The sequence below is a fragment of the Centroberyx gerrardi genome, chromosome 19, assembly GCF_048128805.1.
Source record: "Centroberyx gerrardi isolate f3 chromosome 19, fCenGer3.hap1.cur.20231027, whole genome shotgun sequence".
NCBI classification, from domain to species: domain Eukaryota; kingdom Metazoa; phylum Chordata; class Actinopteri; order Beryciformes; family Berycidae; genus Centroberyx; species Centroberyx gerrardi.
This window is the reverse complement of record NC_136015.1, coordinates 19,071,569-19,089,013: the sequence shown is the minus strand read 5'-3', so window position 1 is coordinate 19,089,013 and position 17,445 is coordinate 19,071,569. Positions and strand designations below refer to the sequence as shown.

At 44.1% G+C, this 17,445-nt stretch overlaps 1 protein-coding gene across 1 annotated transcript in view; it reads left to right on the top strand.

The window, feature by feature from the left end:
- crybg2 (crystallin beta-gamma domain containing 2) overlaps positions 1 to 17,445 on the top strand; it is a 47,584-nt gene that overhangs the window by 14,281 nt on the left and 15,858 nt on the right. Inside the window, exons 4-6 of the mRNA XM_071915356.2 lie at positions 240 to 3,205; positions 11,340 to 12,531; positions 12,935 to 13,693. Coding sequence (XP_071771457.2) covers positions 240 to 3,205; positions 11,340 to 12,531; positions 12,935 to 13,693 — 4,917 coding nt within the window. The remainder of the gene's footprint in view (positions 1 to 239; positions 3,206 to 11,339; positions 12,532 to 12,934; positions 13,694 to 17,445) is intronic.

Sequence of the window (17,445 nt, the reverse complement as noted above, 5' to 3'; positions counted from 1 at the left end):
CCTTCACAAAGTGCAGTTTGTTCAAATTTATGTTTTGTGTCGATGGGATTTATACAATCCTCCCTCAACCTTTCTTATTTTAATTTGGTATATGACAGTATCTCTGTGTCTGTGTCATCACTTATACTTTCTGGTTTATCTGTATCTGAAAAGCAACTATTACTCTAGAAAAGTGCTAGAAAAGTGCTAGAAAAGTAAAATATTCATTATTTATTTCATTGTGAATTATCATTGCTTAGGAGCCTCTGGACCTCAGTCAATTGGAGTTGGATCGGGCTAAGAAGAAAGTGATTTGTATGTCTCAACCGGAGCTAGACACCAGCGATACGTTTGACATCCCATCTCCTCCCCCCGTAGCCACAAACCAGTCACAATCAGATATCTTTTTCACCAACCAATCACAATCACCTGTCACTCTCAACAACCAACCAGAATCCCAGGAACTTGTGATGGACGGCTCCGATCCTTTTGATGTTGGCAAGGAAGTAAGAAGAGCACCGATTGCTACCATTCCTGAGCTGCAGTGGGATGAGCCGATGACACCGGTTTCTTCAGAGGAGAGAGAGAACATTGCTGTTCATGATAAGCCATCCCAACGCCATTACAATTCCTCTGCCCCTGCAACTCATGCAGAGCCCATTTCTGCTGTTGATGCTGAGGCTGCACCCAGCTTTCCTGGTAGCCAGCCTCCGACACTGCTTGGTGCCTCAGACCGCAAAGCAGTAGTTCCTGAGTCCGTCTCTGTAAGCGGTGGTCGGTCTGATGATGATGTCCTCCAGCACTCTGATATAAAAGCTGATATCTCTCTTTCTGAAACCACCAATGTCACCGTATCACATCCTGATGCCCCTGAGATAGTTGACAGTAGTACAGTAGTAGCTGTTGACCCGAAAATAGACGCCATTATTACTGAGCCTTCACCTGACGCTCACACAGACAACTCTGCTCTCAACACAGATTCTGCTACTCTTCATAACGAAGTCTCAATTTCTCGCATTGAAACGTCTGCTCCTGAAACTGCCACCGGCGTTACCACAGCTGTCACCTCGGTTACCACTGGTGAAGACGGCATTCCTTCTGCCAGTAAATCAGCTGTGTACGGATCTTTGTATGAGTCACTTTTCCCTCAGAGTTTTGCGTCTGAGGTTCTGTCTTCCATCTCAAGCCCTGGCCTTACTGAGAGGGTTCATGTTGACACCAGCTCAGATCTTGTCACAGTTGAAAACCTCAATGAATGTCACACAGAAACTAATATTACTGAGCCCAGTCTGTCAACTACATTTGAGTCTGACGCTACTGCAGCCGGATTGGATGGCGCTAAATCTGGTTATACCGAGATAGATGCCAACATGACTAAGGAAGAGATAACCTCTACTGCTGAGGGCTCCAGCTCTGCTACTGGGTCTAAGAAAGATGCATTCAATGCTCTCTATGAATCTCTCCTCCCTGCAAGCTTTACCACTCACCAAATTCCCACCGCTTCTGACCCTGAGCAGCTTTCCTACGCAGCTCAAACAGACTTAGCCTTGCACCACGCGAATCCACCCTCCTCCCTAAATTTACACTCTGAACCAGTTGGGCAAGACATTGATGACTCCGATAAGACCTCTCATTCAGAGATGACCCTTCCCCATTCAGGGATTATGTCTGACAGTTTTGACCCCGTTCGAGAACCCGTCACTTCAGTCCCTGAGGTTCAAAACTCTGCTCCTCCCAGTTCTGACTGTGTAAGGTCTCCAGGGACAGAAATGCAGATCACTGACTCCAAACGGAGACTGGTCTTTGTCACAGTTACAAACACCATCGTGACGAGTGCAGATCCTGACTGTCCCTCTCCTGTGCCTGAAACAATGACTGCAGTGAAGGGTCAAGAGATAGAATTCGAAACATTGAAGGAGGTGACTTTTTCTGTTCCTTCTGGACAGATTGATGGGTATGATGTGCCTCATAGCCCAGTATATATTAGTGTAGGATCAGATGACAGCAGTGTCATGGATGTCTACTACAGTGCTGAAGAGGACAACGTGGAGGAGAGTGGAGATGAAGAGATGTACACGGTGGAAGAGAGAGTAGAAACTTCCCTATCTTCTTCTATGGTGGCTGAGACGAAAGAGGCGCATGCAGAGATTCCACAGCAGGAGAAGGCGGCAGAAAGTGAGAGAAACAAGAGAGAAAAGGGAGATTTGAAGTTGATTGTTGAGGCGGAGGTGAAGAACGAGGGAGGCAAAATGTTCTACGAAGACAAACCAGGGCATCTCGACGGCCAAATTGAAATGGAGCAAAAATTAAGTGGCCAGAGGGCAGCGGTTCGATGGCGGGAAAATGGAAGTTCTGTGTTTCTAGAAGACAGTGATGGAAGGAGGCAGGAGGAGAAAGAATCAACAAAGGCATGGCCACAGATGAAAGAAGAGGGGGAGGAGGAGAGAAAGGAGGAGTTACTGGCCACACCGGTTCAGCAGGTGAACGCGCTACTGGAATGCGAGTCTGCTCTGCCCTCCAGTAAGCCGCATGGGCAGGGGGAGGGGCCAGAGGGAAACTGGACCGCTGCCATACACAATCAGAGAGAGGACCACCGCAGCACACAGACAAAGCGCCCAGGCCAGCAGATAGATACACGCAAAGACACCAGGAGTACTGAAAATATACATAATACCTCCTGTAACGCAGAGAAGGAAGACACGACCACACACACTCTCACAGAAGTCAGAGAGAAAATAGACACATCCAGAGAAGCAGAAGAGCAAGTTGTACTGACTGCAGAAGTAGAGAAGACGGGTGCAGAGAGCAAGGACAGCATACAAACTAACAGTAGCTCTACAAAAAGTGCCAAGTCAAGCTTCACAGACGCAAACAGTGAGGGGAGGCACAGCGCAATCACAGAGACTAGTGGTGGAGTCGAGGTTGTCACAGGCACTTTGACACACAGCTCTGAGCTGCGATCAGATGCCAGAGAGATTGAGCACAATAGGGCTGCGCAGAGGAGTGAGTGGGCGGATACTGTTACTCAGAGCGCAGGCAGAGCCAGCGCGGTGCCAGAACAGGTGGGAGACGAGCTGTCAGTAACAGCCGCAGACAGACACCGACCTGACACACACCGACCTGACACACACCGTCCTGACACACACCATCCTGACACACAAGCTGCAGATACACACCCCGAGAGAGACCACCATCCGCCAGCAGCACATCCTAACCCGCCTCAGGGGTAAGTGACAAAGTTTTATCTCACAGAAAAAAAAAATTGGTTGTAAAAATCCCAGGGCTGCAAGTGTGGTTTGTGGAACTGGATTTTAAAGCTCAACATAAAATCAGTCTCATGCATGTTATAGGGTGTAATATATATTCCTCTACTGTGTGTATAGATGGTGTCAGTCTACTGTTTATCTACATGCGTAGGCAGCAGTAGGAGAAAGTGTAAAAGGTCAGATTTTGCTGACTTTGGAAGGCTGTCAGTTAGGGAATGTACAGCCTCTGTAGTTGTTGCTGTGCTGGCTTGAATAATATGTAGCCTAAGGGGTAAGTTAGCCTCTTAGACTGGCATTGTTATCGTGGTAATGTAAAGCGATTTACATGTATGATAGCAGTACACACAAGACAACAGACCGTCTCACCCTACCATGGCCTTATCTGATAAGGCACTGAACTGTGTGAAGACTAAACATTTTCTTACAGTGATATCAATGTCAGCACAGGATGAGCTGGCTTGTTTACCAACAGTACTGTGTGTGCTCAACTGTAAAGGTTCACACCAACACTTTCTGATGCACTTGGACACATGTTCATTGATGTAACCCAGGTTCACTGAACCCAGTTTCAGAAAACCCTCAGCCTGGCGACCCAGCTTAGGTTGATCAGTCAAAGGAGCATGTGTAGTTCACGGATCACTGCTCTTAATCCACATACAGTATGGAGATATAACATGAAGAACACTAGCAGTAAGTGTTGATCATGTTTAGCCCCATTCCCATAAGTCCGCATTTAAATTCCCAATTGACTGGAGATGAGTAGCTTCACTAAAAATTCCCTAAGAAAATGTTATTAATCATTTAATCAAGTTCCGCTCATCAACCTCAAAGCCCGCTGAAAACACTAGTTTGCCCTATATGCATGCACTCAGCAAATCATGTCACAAACACATGTAGCATTGGTTCATATGCTCCTTTATTTATGTTTCATGTATCTGAAGTCGGTATCTGAAGGTCTGGTTGGCAGGATAAAAGTTTTGCATATTATGGAGGAGTTGCTGGTTGTAACCACGCCTCAACCATTTGACAACATACCTCTGAGGGGAAAGTGTTCTCTGTGGAACAGCAGCATGGGCTGAGGTGTGTGTGTGTGTGCGTGTGCGTGTGTGTGCATGTGTGTGCAAGCATTTTCACACAGGCTTTTTTTTGTGTGTCAGGAGTCGCAAAGAGCTTGGCTTCCTTTTTGTTGGTGTGAGATGATTAGATAGAGATTAGAGAATAGAGATGACTAGATAGAGCCTAACAGAATAATAGAATAGTTTTTCTTAGGAAAACATAAGACCTTCCTGAGAATGTGTGGCACTTGTAACGCATCCAGTTTTACTGCAGCAGCTTTTGTATCTGAATTCAGTGGAATCTGACATTTGTATATCTGCACAACATTTTTAAAATGTTTTTAAGGGAATAAGGGAATCTGCTGGCTATATAATATATAATCATATATCCACTTGCTATATACTGTAACTACAATATACAATTTGCTATGTAACTGGTTATGTAACAATAATGATCCATTTGGTGTTCAACTCACTTTCATTTTAGATCATTGGTGTCAGTTTTATACAGTAGGGTCAGTATGGCATGTTGTTTATTTGATGAACGTCTTATCTGCAAACAAAGACCAAGTCATTTTTATTGATAACAGTATAATTGACCTAAATTCAATGTCTTTCTCCACCTCAGACTACGTTGCAGTTAATGATGTCTGCTGGAGTGTCTACTGTGTTTTAGTCACTTTTTTAATATGCTGCTAAAACCACAAGATGGTAGCAAAGACTTGTCTTTCACTTGTGAGCACAAGAAGCTGGTTTGCATCTCAGATTTGGCACTCAGCATATTTTACAAAGCACACCTACACAGATAAAAAGGAGGGTTCTTCAGTGGTTTGGACAGTAGTTCGATATAGAACAATAATGACTCAAAGAACCCTCTTTTAATGCCGCTGATTTGGAACATTTCATGCATTATTAATTAAACACCAAACAGGGTTCTACTATGTTACATGCCTAAAGAACCATTTCCTACTACATAGAGGTTAAGAGTGTAAGGTAATGGTGAATTGAAATATAATGGTTACGTCATTTCAGAATAATGAATGAACAGATAAACAAACTGGCACTGCATCACCAATGAAGCTGAAAACATGGGAAATCTTTAATCATTAGAGTACGTGTGCTTGCGTAACGCTGATTATTCAAAATATTTCAGCTTTAGTCACAGTGGATGTTATTTCGTAACCTGCCACCAAACAAGCCCCGGCCTCCTCCCCTCAGAAGATCAGAGGTCCTGATGGACAGGCATGCTGATGCTCACTGAAAGATGAACAAGGCAGTTAGCCAGCCCCACCTGTCCTGCAGGGTTCCTGTGTGGTGGAGTCACGAGGAATGGTAAACGTTTAGAGCGGGGATCCGCATGAGAAATGTACTGCCGTACTCTGAAAGTCAACCACAGGAAAGCATATTGCTAGTCTTGTGAGGACCCACCAGCAGTATGGCCCCCTGCTCATGTTGGTCCCAATCCATAGCTGTAGAAACCAGGATTCGGAGAGTGTTTATAATCCACGTTTACCAGTGTGTGTTAGGCTGTGATTAGAGCTCATTTTCTTGTTTCATTGTAAAACTTGAGCTACATTGAGTTACATGACTAAGGACTGACAAAAAGGCTCACTTTAGGTTTTCATCATGAACTCCCAAAAGTCTGAAACACAAATTCTAAATCCAACTGGTACACATCAAGCCTCTTAGCTTGCTAGCTGTCCTCTTTGAATGATAGTGGGCAGTCCACTTCCCTTAGTATTCAGTACTTAGATCCAAAGCCAGCAGAGGCACGTGTGAGTCCAGAGGCCGGGCGGCGGTCTTAGCCACTACACCACCTCTGAGCTTTGTCCTTTGCATTCTCTCCACCCTGTGACTAACACTGTCTGTTTTCTGACAGCTGACTTACGGCACGAGTGGAATGACAAACCTGTGGAGAATTCCACTGTGTAAATCACTTTCTGTCAGCAGAGCATGTGGGGGTTAAACAACACCTCACTATGTCCTAAGTGCTCTTGACCTGACAGTAATAACTGGATTCAGGTGCTTTTCAGAATGCAGCTTCTTAACACTGGGCGTTCTCAGGCCAAGGCTGTTTGCCCAAGTCACTACTAACTAGAAGCTGTGCATTTTCTCATCATATATATTTTTACTGATGAGGCCAACCATCAACTTCTAATCCCTGTATTTTGCTTGCTCTCTGAATAAAGCAATGACATTTGATCACCATTCGGGGGCACCAGTAACCAGTTTTTATATAGAAGTACAATAATATACGGTATATGCATTCCATCTAAAGCCATAACCAGATAAGTGAGTACAAAGTTGGCGTTAGGCTTTTTGTGCAAACTGGCATAATGAAGCTGAAATACTTGGTTTCATGACCCAATAGGGAACTTCGTGAAAAATGCAAAGGAGGGATTTTGTATTATGCCAAAGCACACACTGTAAATACACTGCATCTGTAAATCACAAGCATGCTTATTGCTTCATGTTTTGAGAATGACCGACAGCTAGCATGACAGTCACCATGATTAGATGGATTAAACACAGGGCACAGTGAACCTGTCTGCAATGTGTAATCAGCATAACAGTATAATAGCTGTGATGTTTTCTTGGCTGCTGTTATCTGTAATACTGTGATTGATGTTGGGTAGAATTAAAGTTGAATCATTTTTGGTCATTGGGCAATGAAGCATCAGGACTCTCTGGTGTTTGTCAACTGGACAGATGGCATCTATGCTCAATAATCTGTTCTTCGTTCCCTGCAGATATGCATAGAGGAGAGCTAAGCAGTGTACACACACTCATTCCCCACTCATAGATTCCCATCTAAACCATGTATTTTTAGATCGTCAGTCAACCAAATCTAAACATCTTTTTTTTTTTTTTCAGCCTGTAATTACGTAAGCCCTGTCAACACACATTTGGCTTTCTCCACTGCCATCAGACTGTAAAATAGTAGGAATTAATCACTTTTTAATGCTTGCAGACGCTTGTGAATTAGCTGTACCATGCAAGCACTCTGATGGCCTGTGTTTAGCGATTGGCACAGAATTAAAATTGGCAGCACTTCAAAATCAACATTAATAAAGCCTCACACGCCAAACATATTCTTCACAGACTGAGTGAGTGATGTTGACTGCTGTGTGTTTTATTTGCAGCATTGTTGCTCTGAATGGCTGTGACAGGTTGTTAGAGAGCGTAACACTACTAAACATCCCAGGCATCCAGCTGTAGGTATGTGCATGGTTATCTTCCTCCGATCTGGATGCTTTTAGGGGAGAGGTGTAAATGAGAAGGAAAGTGCGAAAGAATTGTGCTGCATGTTAGGCTAGGTCGACTGTGTGGTGTAGACATTACAACACATTTCTAATAGCAGGCAGGCAGCCTAACCCAAACAGCAGGGGGTATTTGTTTAGGGAAAACAAAATCAACAGCATAGTATTTTTCAAAGATGTTAATCAGTACACAGAAAGAAAGAACAACATCTGGTGTCTACAATACCCCTAAAACAGTTTTAGGTTGAAACTGAAAAGAGTTTCTTCCTACCCCCATACCTCGTCTTTTCTACTTCCAATTAAAACAATTATTGAAATAAATACATATAACCTTCATCAGGTAGGTGTTTGTTTTTTTCTTCAAAGCTGCATACTCCTGTGCCACAATGAGCCACAAATTATGCCATGGAGAAACATAATTATGTGGGAAATTTGGCTTTCTTGTGCAACACTTACACTCCCAAAATTGCTTCTCACCCCATGCTCAAATTTCTACTGTATTTAGCCTCCTTGTTAAGGCTCGCACATGTTCTCTAGTACAGGTGTGTGCATGGATCTTAATGTGTGTGTGTGTGTGTGTGTGTGTGTGTGTGTGTGTGTGTATGTGTGCGCACATGTCTTCATAGAATGTTCATGTACATTCATGCTAGCTTTATGTGTGTATGCGAGTGTGCGCTTGCATTCCCCTGCTCTATACCTTCCCCGACCTATCACACACATAGTGTATGTGTGTGATAGCTTTGACATTATAAATTGCATGTTACAGCCAAGTCTAAGAGGAGGCGTAGGATGTGCGCCAAAGTTTGCGGGTGCCCTCCAGTGCAGGTGTGGTGCTACGGTGAGAGCAGCTAAGGACCTGGAGGAGTACTTATCTATCTTAGGAGAAAATGGTTAAACAAAAAAAAAGAAGAAATGGAGATCTCTAACTTTAGTGTGACTTGTAGTTTTGTATGAGAGTTCAGCTGAGAGGAGTGGCAGTGTTTTGGCTCGATAAACATTGGTTGTTTTGTGGAAGGAATGCTATTTAAAGTGATAGTTCACCTCAGAATTAAAGAGTAACAGAACTCAGATGTGGTTTGTGGTTGAGATGAGCCCATCTGCTGTGTAGATCCAGCCTTATGTTTCTGAAATGCAGGGGGAAATTACCCACCATGTTAATCTCACCGTAAACAATGTTTCAGTTCATTACCATTTGTCTGGATGTACACAACCAACCACACAATCCCCGAGTTAATGATCTGTGTGGTCGGTGTGTGGAGGGTGGCATGGAAACCAATGAGTGTGTTCGGGGTCGCTGATAGTCAAAACGTGTGCACTCATGCACGCTAAGACACTTTGCATCGCCTTATACAGTCGCTCAGAAAAGTATTCACCTCCTTGACATTTTATACATTTTGTTGTGTTACAAACTTATGCCAAAATGTTTTATTTCAGAATGCATTGGTGATGTTTGTCCACCTTTTCTGTAACTGTAAAAGTATTTTCCTTGTTTAATTTTGCCTTAATTTCTTCATTTGGGCTTAATTGCCATACAGCAAAAATGGAAAATTACTGAACATTGTTGAGCATTATGTTACTTGCATGTTACTCAGACATCATGTTAAGATTGTATTTAATGTCTTTGAACAGTAGCTTCCGTTCAGACATTTTTATATTCTGTCTTTCTTATTAACAAAGCTGAGACCAAATTCAATACATCTTGGAGGGATTTTAGGTTGCAGAGGGAGTGCTACTCCAGAATATTCAAGCACAGTGTGGAATATGGGGATCACTTACAGATGACACTCACCACCCTCCCATCACTACAGTCAGTGCAAACATACATACTGTAGGGTGCAAATTCAGTGAGTTTTTCCTGTCCGATTTGACTATGTAAGTCAGTAGGGAAATTGAACCTGGTAAGTGAACATTTTGGTAGCTCTCAGCATGACAGCACGGCTAAATTTACTGTACAAGACAATCAGTATCTCTAAAAAACAAGTGAATCAGAATCTCAATTAAACCAGGTTAAAATTAAAGGATTTTTTGGTTATTTTCTTCATCACTGTTTGTCTTGAATGTTCTCGGAAATCTACTGTATTATATTGTAGCAGGGTTTGGGGTCCATGTTTGTCAAAGCAAAATATAAATTCAATCTCACTGAATTACCCCAAAGGTCTTCTGAACACAGATTCAGAATTGTCAGTGCAGTGCAGGAAGAACAAAACAAAAACTGCAAGTCATCTACCATTTCATTATGATCTTATTCCAGTCAAATCAGATCAAAGTCACGTTCCAACTGTGTTGATAAATTCCCATGAAGCTCGGCTAGCTGTGCTTCATTGTTTGTTATATGCCGACTCTTGTGGTAAGGTGGAAGCTGTTTGCAAGCTTTGCTATTTTCTGCTGTTTTCTATTCTCATTAATGTCTACTACTTTGAAGAAAACTTTGAGGTCAGTACACCTGTTGGGATCTATTGTGTGAAGGCTATAATACCCACCGAGGATACGCCTTGTACCTATTGCATCACCGCCACTGTCTGTAATCCTGGCAGACAGTGCCATCTCAGGTATTGTTGCTATTTAATAGCAGCAGAAGGGATGGTACTCAAGTAGTTCACTAAAGTAATTATGCAGTTGTGACCTTTTGAAGAATCCACCCTGACATTAAGCTTATAAACCTCTATGAAACTGTAATGGGTGACAAAGTGATAACACCTGCTATGACAAACAGTCCCAGGGGTCTAATCTCAGTGAGTCATAATATACTTTCTTTGTTCAATTTCTTAACCTTTTCACCATCTACTGGAAGCCACCCACACGTTTCATGAGAACAAGTCAGGGCTCTTCACCAGATCGGTAGGTAGAGCTCCTAATTTTATGCCTACCTACCCGAAACCTCTCCTCCTGTGCACAAGGCATGATCCCAATTAACTGTTAAAGGTTGAATGACTCACGGATGGAGAATAGATTTAAAATGACTACTTCTCTTATGCACGCTTACTTAGACATTCAATTCAGTGCACATTTGGGTACAAAGTGAAGAAGACTTTGTAAGCAGGGCTAACACTATGCACACAGACACACACACACACATATACTCACACACGCATATAGCAGTTGCCTTTGTGGATGCTCTTATCTGATGCCACTGTGCTATGTGTGCTTACATTGTAAGTATGGGTAGCTCCGCTGGGCAAGTGTGTGTTGAGTGAGACTTGCACAAACAAATGCAAGGTACAGTAAAGAGTTGGGCTTTGTACAGTCATTACAAATGGAGACGTGTTGACTTAGAGTAACCTTGAGTTGTCAGCTGACAGCAATTATGTTCACTTATTCCTCCCAGCGGTGTTCATTTCCTTCAGTTGAATTCTTTAATGTATTATTCTCACTCTATCCACTTTCTACAAGAACTTTATAATTCTTATATGGTAAAACCTTCCTAACATCATCACCATATTGTCATCAAATGTTTAGCCAGTAAAAGTTTTTTAAACATTGTCACCAAATCATCAGAGACACAGCCAGTGAATTACTCAAATAGCTGTTGTATGAGGCCTCTGTAAACATTCTTTGACATTGCACACAAGGCAAGATACTCAAAGTTGCCCTGTATAATTTGCATTGTTAGCATTACATGATCACCACACCCTGGCAGAACTGCTTTAAATGCACTTCCTGCACTCTGTGGGTCAATTACAATCATTAAATTTTATGTGTCACTCTCTGTCTCTCCCTGTATTTCTCTCGTCTGTTTTTGTCATATTTGTATATCCCTCTTTTTCTCTATATCTCTCAAGGTCCCTGAAGGCTTCAGGTGTCCCCAGACCAGCTCTAGAAGTCTTTGCTTCAGAGATTCAACAGACTAAAGCTGACCTGGGATCAGCTGACGAGATGAATTCAGGCTACAGCACCCTAAGCACCACCCTCTCCATAAAACCCTCCTCTCCCCCTCACGAGGGCAATGATGAATCCAAACAACGTTTCCGTAAAGTGTCTCTGGTCACTGAGACTGATACCACTGATCTCAGTCAAGATACAGTGGACTTCAGAAGACCGAGCACTACTGCAACTGAGTCCAATGGAACAGATCAAGGCTCTGCCACACCCGAATATACATGGAGAAACCGATTCGAGGCAGTTTCTCAGTATAAACCAGACCTAACAGAGCAGTCCTCTCTTTCTGACTCTCTGAATTCCAAAGTGTTTAACACCGACTCCGGCACCTCCCACTTGACCTCCTCTGCTCTCCCTGAGGCTACAGTGTACACACGACACCTCGCCGCCTCCCCTTCCTCCTCCCACTCCCTAGAGACACACAGTTCTCTTGGAAACAGGCTGAGTGACAGGACCGGAGTTTATCTGAGCCGTGAGAGCGAGCCAGCGAGAAGAGAAGATGAGTGGAGGAGGAGCGTCGGGGAGCGGGAGGAGCTTGCTGCACCTGCAGGTGAGAGAGAGGGACAGAGGCAGAGAGAGGCAGAGCCAGAGAAGATACAGTCAGGCTGGGACTCACAGCAGCTCCCGGTGTCTGGCTTCTCGGCACATCAAACCAGCCGCGACGACAACGACGGCAGCCGCAAAGAAGACGATTCCTCCTCTTTTTCTGGAGTGTTCAAGGCCACACGCGTGGAGCTGGTCGCCGACCCCACAACCCCCTCCTCCTCCCCCATCTCCCCAGACACAGGCTCCCCCTACCAATGTGACATGGAGAGCCTGGTGGATACCCTGAAGAGCATGGGACCCACCCAGAGAGTGAGGAGCTTGCGTGGGCCTCCCCAAGGCCTTATGTCTGCCCTGCCGCCAATTGTTGAGGATGCTCCCAGCCCGACCATCTCCAACCTCCCCACCTCCCTCACCAGTCCGACAAAGTCTCCACCAGCGCCAGGAGCCCCGGCTGAGGCTCCCAACGGACTCTACACTCTGCCTGCTGACCTGGGGCTCAAGTGGTGTACCCCCAAAGAAATGCGTTCACCGCTGGATATGATGAAGCAGGTACAGCACATTTAGACTCAGATTCAATAAGCCATCCTAAGTCATCTATAAAATGTTAACTTTTCAGAAACTAAGAAAAGCGGCCTTGTTTTTAGTTTGATGGCAATGTATTTTTGAATTTATCCAATGGGTTTTGAAAGGGTTTCATAAGCCCAAGAGGTCAGAGAATGTTCTCACCCATAGAAGACCATGTATTCTTTCAGATGAAGTGAAAAATTGGAGTTAGAAGGTTTTCACAAGACAACAGCAAAATGTTTTTATGTACCCTAATGCATGGAACAGAAAACCGTTCTATACATAGGCTCAGGACCTAGAAAACAAAGGAAGCATTATTGTGTAAGTTTCATTGTTTTTTTAAGTATGTCTATTCTTACTGCATGTTTCCTTGCACCTGCAGGAGCAGCCTGGGGACAGAGGCCTGAACATGCCTCTGAGAGCAACTGCTTCCAGTAGTATTGTAATAAGAAAACCATTTGACTCTTCTCCTGAAGACTTAACATCCCCATTGTCTAATGGAAATGGACTACTTCAGTCTTCTACTGGCTCTCGCCTGGACAACAGTGTCCTCTTTTCCAGCTACAGGCCAGCATCCATAGATCAGACCCTGGAAAATGGCAAGGCAAACCCCCTGGCACAGCGCTCGCTCTTCCGCACTGGCTCGCTACCAGAGTTGGGCCCTTCACGCGACCGCGTGAGCGTGGGACAAAACATTGGAACAGACCCGGCGGCGTCCCGCTACGAGCGCTTCTCCTTCCTATTAAACTCCTCATCCCCCACTTCAGGCTCCTTGACTGGGGCTGAAGATCCTAACGCTCGTATGAGCAGGCCTTTACAGCTAAGCATCAACTCGCCCCCCTCCAGCAACAGTCCCACCCACCTCCTCAGCCCCACCGGCTCCATAGAGCTCCACAGGCCCATCTTCACCCCAGACTTGTCTATGTTTGGCCAGACACAGGGGATGGGGATGGGGATGGGGATGGGTGCAGGCACTGGGGCAGTGGGCACTCATGTTCTGCAGAGGAGCTTCAGTAGCGAGTGCAGCCTGGGCGTCCCGCAGTCTCCACTCTTCAACAGTGTCCATGGAGGGTCGCACTTCCAGATCCAAGAACCTGAGCCTGAGAAGGCTTTAGTGCCCAAATACCGAGCCTTCCCTGATGCTTACGTAAGTATCACAGTAGTCAGTATTTCATTGATTGTACATGGTATTTTAAGGTGAACATAAAAATAACATTCCATTCCTTCACAATTTAGTGTGCAGCAATAGCTTAAAGCACTCCAGGCAATAAATGACCTTATCAGATTAAGTTGCATGATAGTAGGGCGTTGTTTGAAATCAGGGGATTTACTGATTTATACATGAAGCTGTAAGGTTCTACCTTTTTGTGATGAGGTTTTAGAAGTAACTAATCTAGGAACAGGCCTCAGATAAGGAAAGAAAAATCCACACAGTGTATGATTAATGCATTTTTCTGGGGCCCAAGGCAAAGGTGAGTGGAAGACTGCAAAATACCTTAAAATAAAGTAGTAGTATTCTTTGCACTGGACATGAATATGGAATATGAGAAAAAATGAAATCTATTTTTATTTGGAGTTTCTGGATTTTCTAGGTGTTTCTGTACAAGATCCACAAAAGTTTGCATTCAGTGGGAGGGCGTGTGAGGCTTGAAATGGTAGCTGGGTCCATGGTGACAACATACAATAGATTCCTCCACATATATGTTGCATCGACCTGTATACAGTGTCCATGTTTTCTTATTATTTTGGCAGCTCTTACCCCTCGCTCTCAGACCCATTCTTACTGTTGTAAACAAGACAAATAACAGCTCAGCTTACAGTAGGAGAGAAAGATGACTTCATATGTGCTTTGCTTTAGACACAGAAAAACTCTTCGTGTGGCTTTGGTTGGTGTCGGTGCAACTTAGCATAACATATGACATTTGGGTGGCCTTTTGATTCAAATCACCTTACAGTACTGTCAGCACAAATTACAAAAATGACACCCAGTAACACAGAATTACATGGCAAATGGGTGTGCTTTCTGAGTTTTGCTCACACACATAATGTACTTGTTTTTACATGAACGCATTCATGTGTGCATGTGATGGGCCTGACTGATTAGGACATGCCTCAAAATGATTTTCATTGGCAAGCAGCAGAACATCTACTCACACGTGCACACATGGGGAACACACCCTCTGTCTCTCACACACACGCACACACACACACACACACACACACATATACACATGTACACCTGCAGGGTCTGGATCACACTGACACTTTACAACAAAAACTCGCTCGGCTCTTCCTTTTTCACGCCCCAGCGACAACACCATAGAGAATTTTTTTAATGATTTCAAACTCAGCCTTTATAGCTTGTCAGTGCGGTTCCGCCAGCAGTCGTTTAGAGACTCAGCAACTCCAGGACTCATCCCTGAGGGGAGATGGGTGGAGGAGATATGACACGCAGCAAAACCAGATCTCTACATTCCGCTTGTAATGATGCTGTCCTCAACCATATATCATCGGCTAATTTTTTGCACAGCGTACCACAGCAGATGGTTTTATTCTGTCCATGCAAATAGAAAAGGAGTGTCAACTGGATTCCGGCAGTGTAACTAGTTATTAGTCTGCTGCCGTCTTGTGTAGTTTTGGTACAAATGTGTACACAGGCTGTTTGTTCAAGTCTCAACAGTCTCCTCCTGTTTCCCTTTGGTGGTGTGGTAGTCTGATAGATATCCAGTGGCTCCGACAGCTCCTCCTTTCAGGCCACAGCACACAGCGTGACCGGGGCTCATATTACTGACTCTGCCACTGAGACTGTTACTGACCTCAGCATGGGCTTGGCCCGCTGGAGATCCGGCTACTGCTGCCATGATCAGGGATGGAGATATTACTACAGTAGCCCAAGCTCTTCTTTTTTCAGACTGGGGGAGTTTAAAATGGTCCTGTCTGTCTAGAAAATGACTGTGATCATTTCTGTCAGGTAGCAACCTGCTGGTATTCTACAGAAACAGCTTCCTGCTTTAACTTTAACTAACTGATCACAGGTAGTCACCTAGACACTAGCCCCTTTGACCTGGATGTCAAATCCCCTGGAAAATGAAGTGAAAAGTACTAAAAGTCATAATAGTAATGTTGACAGTAGTGTTATAGAATTGTATGTTGTATAGAAGACCTTTATATACTACATTTCTGAGCTATATGCTAATGCGAAAGTATCAGAACAGTGAAAAGGTCAATTATCAAATAAAACAGTTGCAAACCACGCTGTCTATAGAATTGCTTTACACTGTAGCTGTATAAACTACAGTGCTGTGCCAAGGCACCCAGGCAGTGAATTGGCCTGTTATCAGTGAGCAGTGTGCTAAGTGGCCCATTATCACATGGGTGTTACCAGGGATGCATTTTATAGCTTCATCCTGCTTTGCTTCTGTCAACTGAGAAGTGAGAAAAGAGAGCAAGACGGCATCTGTAGAAACAAGAAACTATGGAGAGAGAGAAAGAGAGAGAAAATGGTAACATAGACACACACACACACACATTCTAGTTGTTTCAATACAAGTTTCAGGGAACTCTTAACACCCAGTTAGCCGGTTAGGACAGCTTTTTTTCTTTTCTTTTTTTTTTGCTGTACATCTTCTTTTCCACGAACTATTAAGCAACATGCTACAGTCTCCCCCCATGTATTTAAACCACAAATGAAGCTGCCGGGAGTTAGGCCTCTCAATCTATTAATCCTGGCAGAACACTTTCTCCTTCTCTCTGCTTTGTTATTTTATAAGTCTTTATAAGACTCCCCACCCATCCCAGCTATCTGTCTAGTCCTGCAGAGACAGAGCCACACCTCGTCTTTTGTGTTCACCCTGGCGTTTCTCCCCTTGTGCGCTTGATATTCTGATGAAAAGGAGTCGACAGGGAGAAGCGCGGAGGTGGAAGGGTAAAGAGGTGATGAGAAAGCGATTGGCTCTTCCCTTCTCCTCTGACTTTTGATTTGCTCCGTTCTGTTTGTCTCCCATATGTCTCACATGTCCATGCACACTCTGGATATGTGATTTGCTGAAACTGCACGTTCCCTGCCTGCGGTAACTCATTTTATGGGAAAGGAGCCATTGCGCCCAGGCTGCTGCTGGGAGGGAAGGGAGCGGAAGGGAGAAGTGTCTGTGTGTGTGTGTGTGTGTGTGTGTGTGTGTGTGTGTGTGTGTGTGTGTGTGTGTGTGTGTGTGTGTGTGTGTGTGTGTGTGTGTGTGTGTTAATTTTATGTTTTTATAGGGAAACAAGGCAACAGTAAACATCCCCCACGAATGATGCAGTCTCCCTCTGGGCCAATCATTAACACATATCACCTTGTTTTGACCTATAATTGTAGCACATGACAGAATGCAGTGGTGAGATGCGTCATTTCCCCAACTTCTGTCGAACTCCGATCAGTGATGCCTGAGATATTTCGTGTGATGGACAGACGAACAAACAGGCAGAGACCGATTCATATTATATATCAGGGAATGATAGAGTTAGGAGGCTGTAGGATGGAAAAGGAATGGTGGCCATACAGTACAAGAGAGAATAATGCAAGTGAGAGGTGGAGAGGGTGAATAAAAAAAAAAAAACAAGCTCACCTGGGCTTCTGCAGTGAAGGATAGAGGTGGACAGATCAGTCTGCACAGCACATGATGCAAGAAACTGTGATTAGTAAGAAGTCAGGCAAATAGTACATACCTAGAATAAGTACTACCTAAAACATACCTAAACAAAAATACCTCACATCCTCTTCATCAGCTCTTTTGTGCAGTGCAGGAGCAGCTTCAGTAACAGGTTCGCTCTACCAAGAATGTCAACAGAAAGTCTTAAACGATCGTTTGTACCAAGAAGGCTCTGGAATGAGCGTACCAAAAGTGTTGTGAAGTCCTTCTT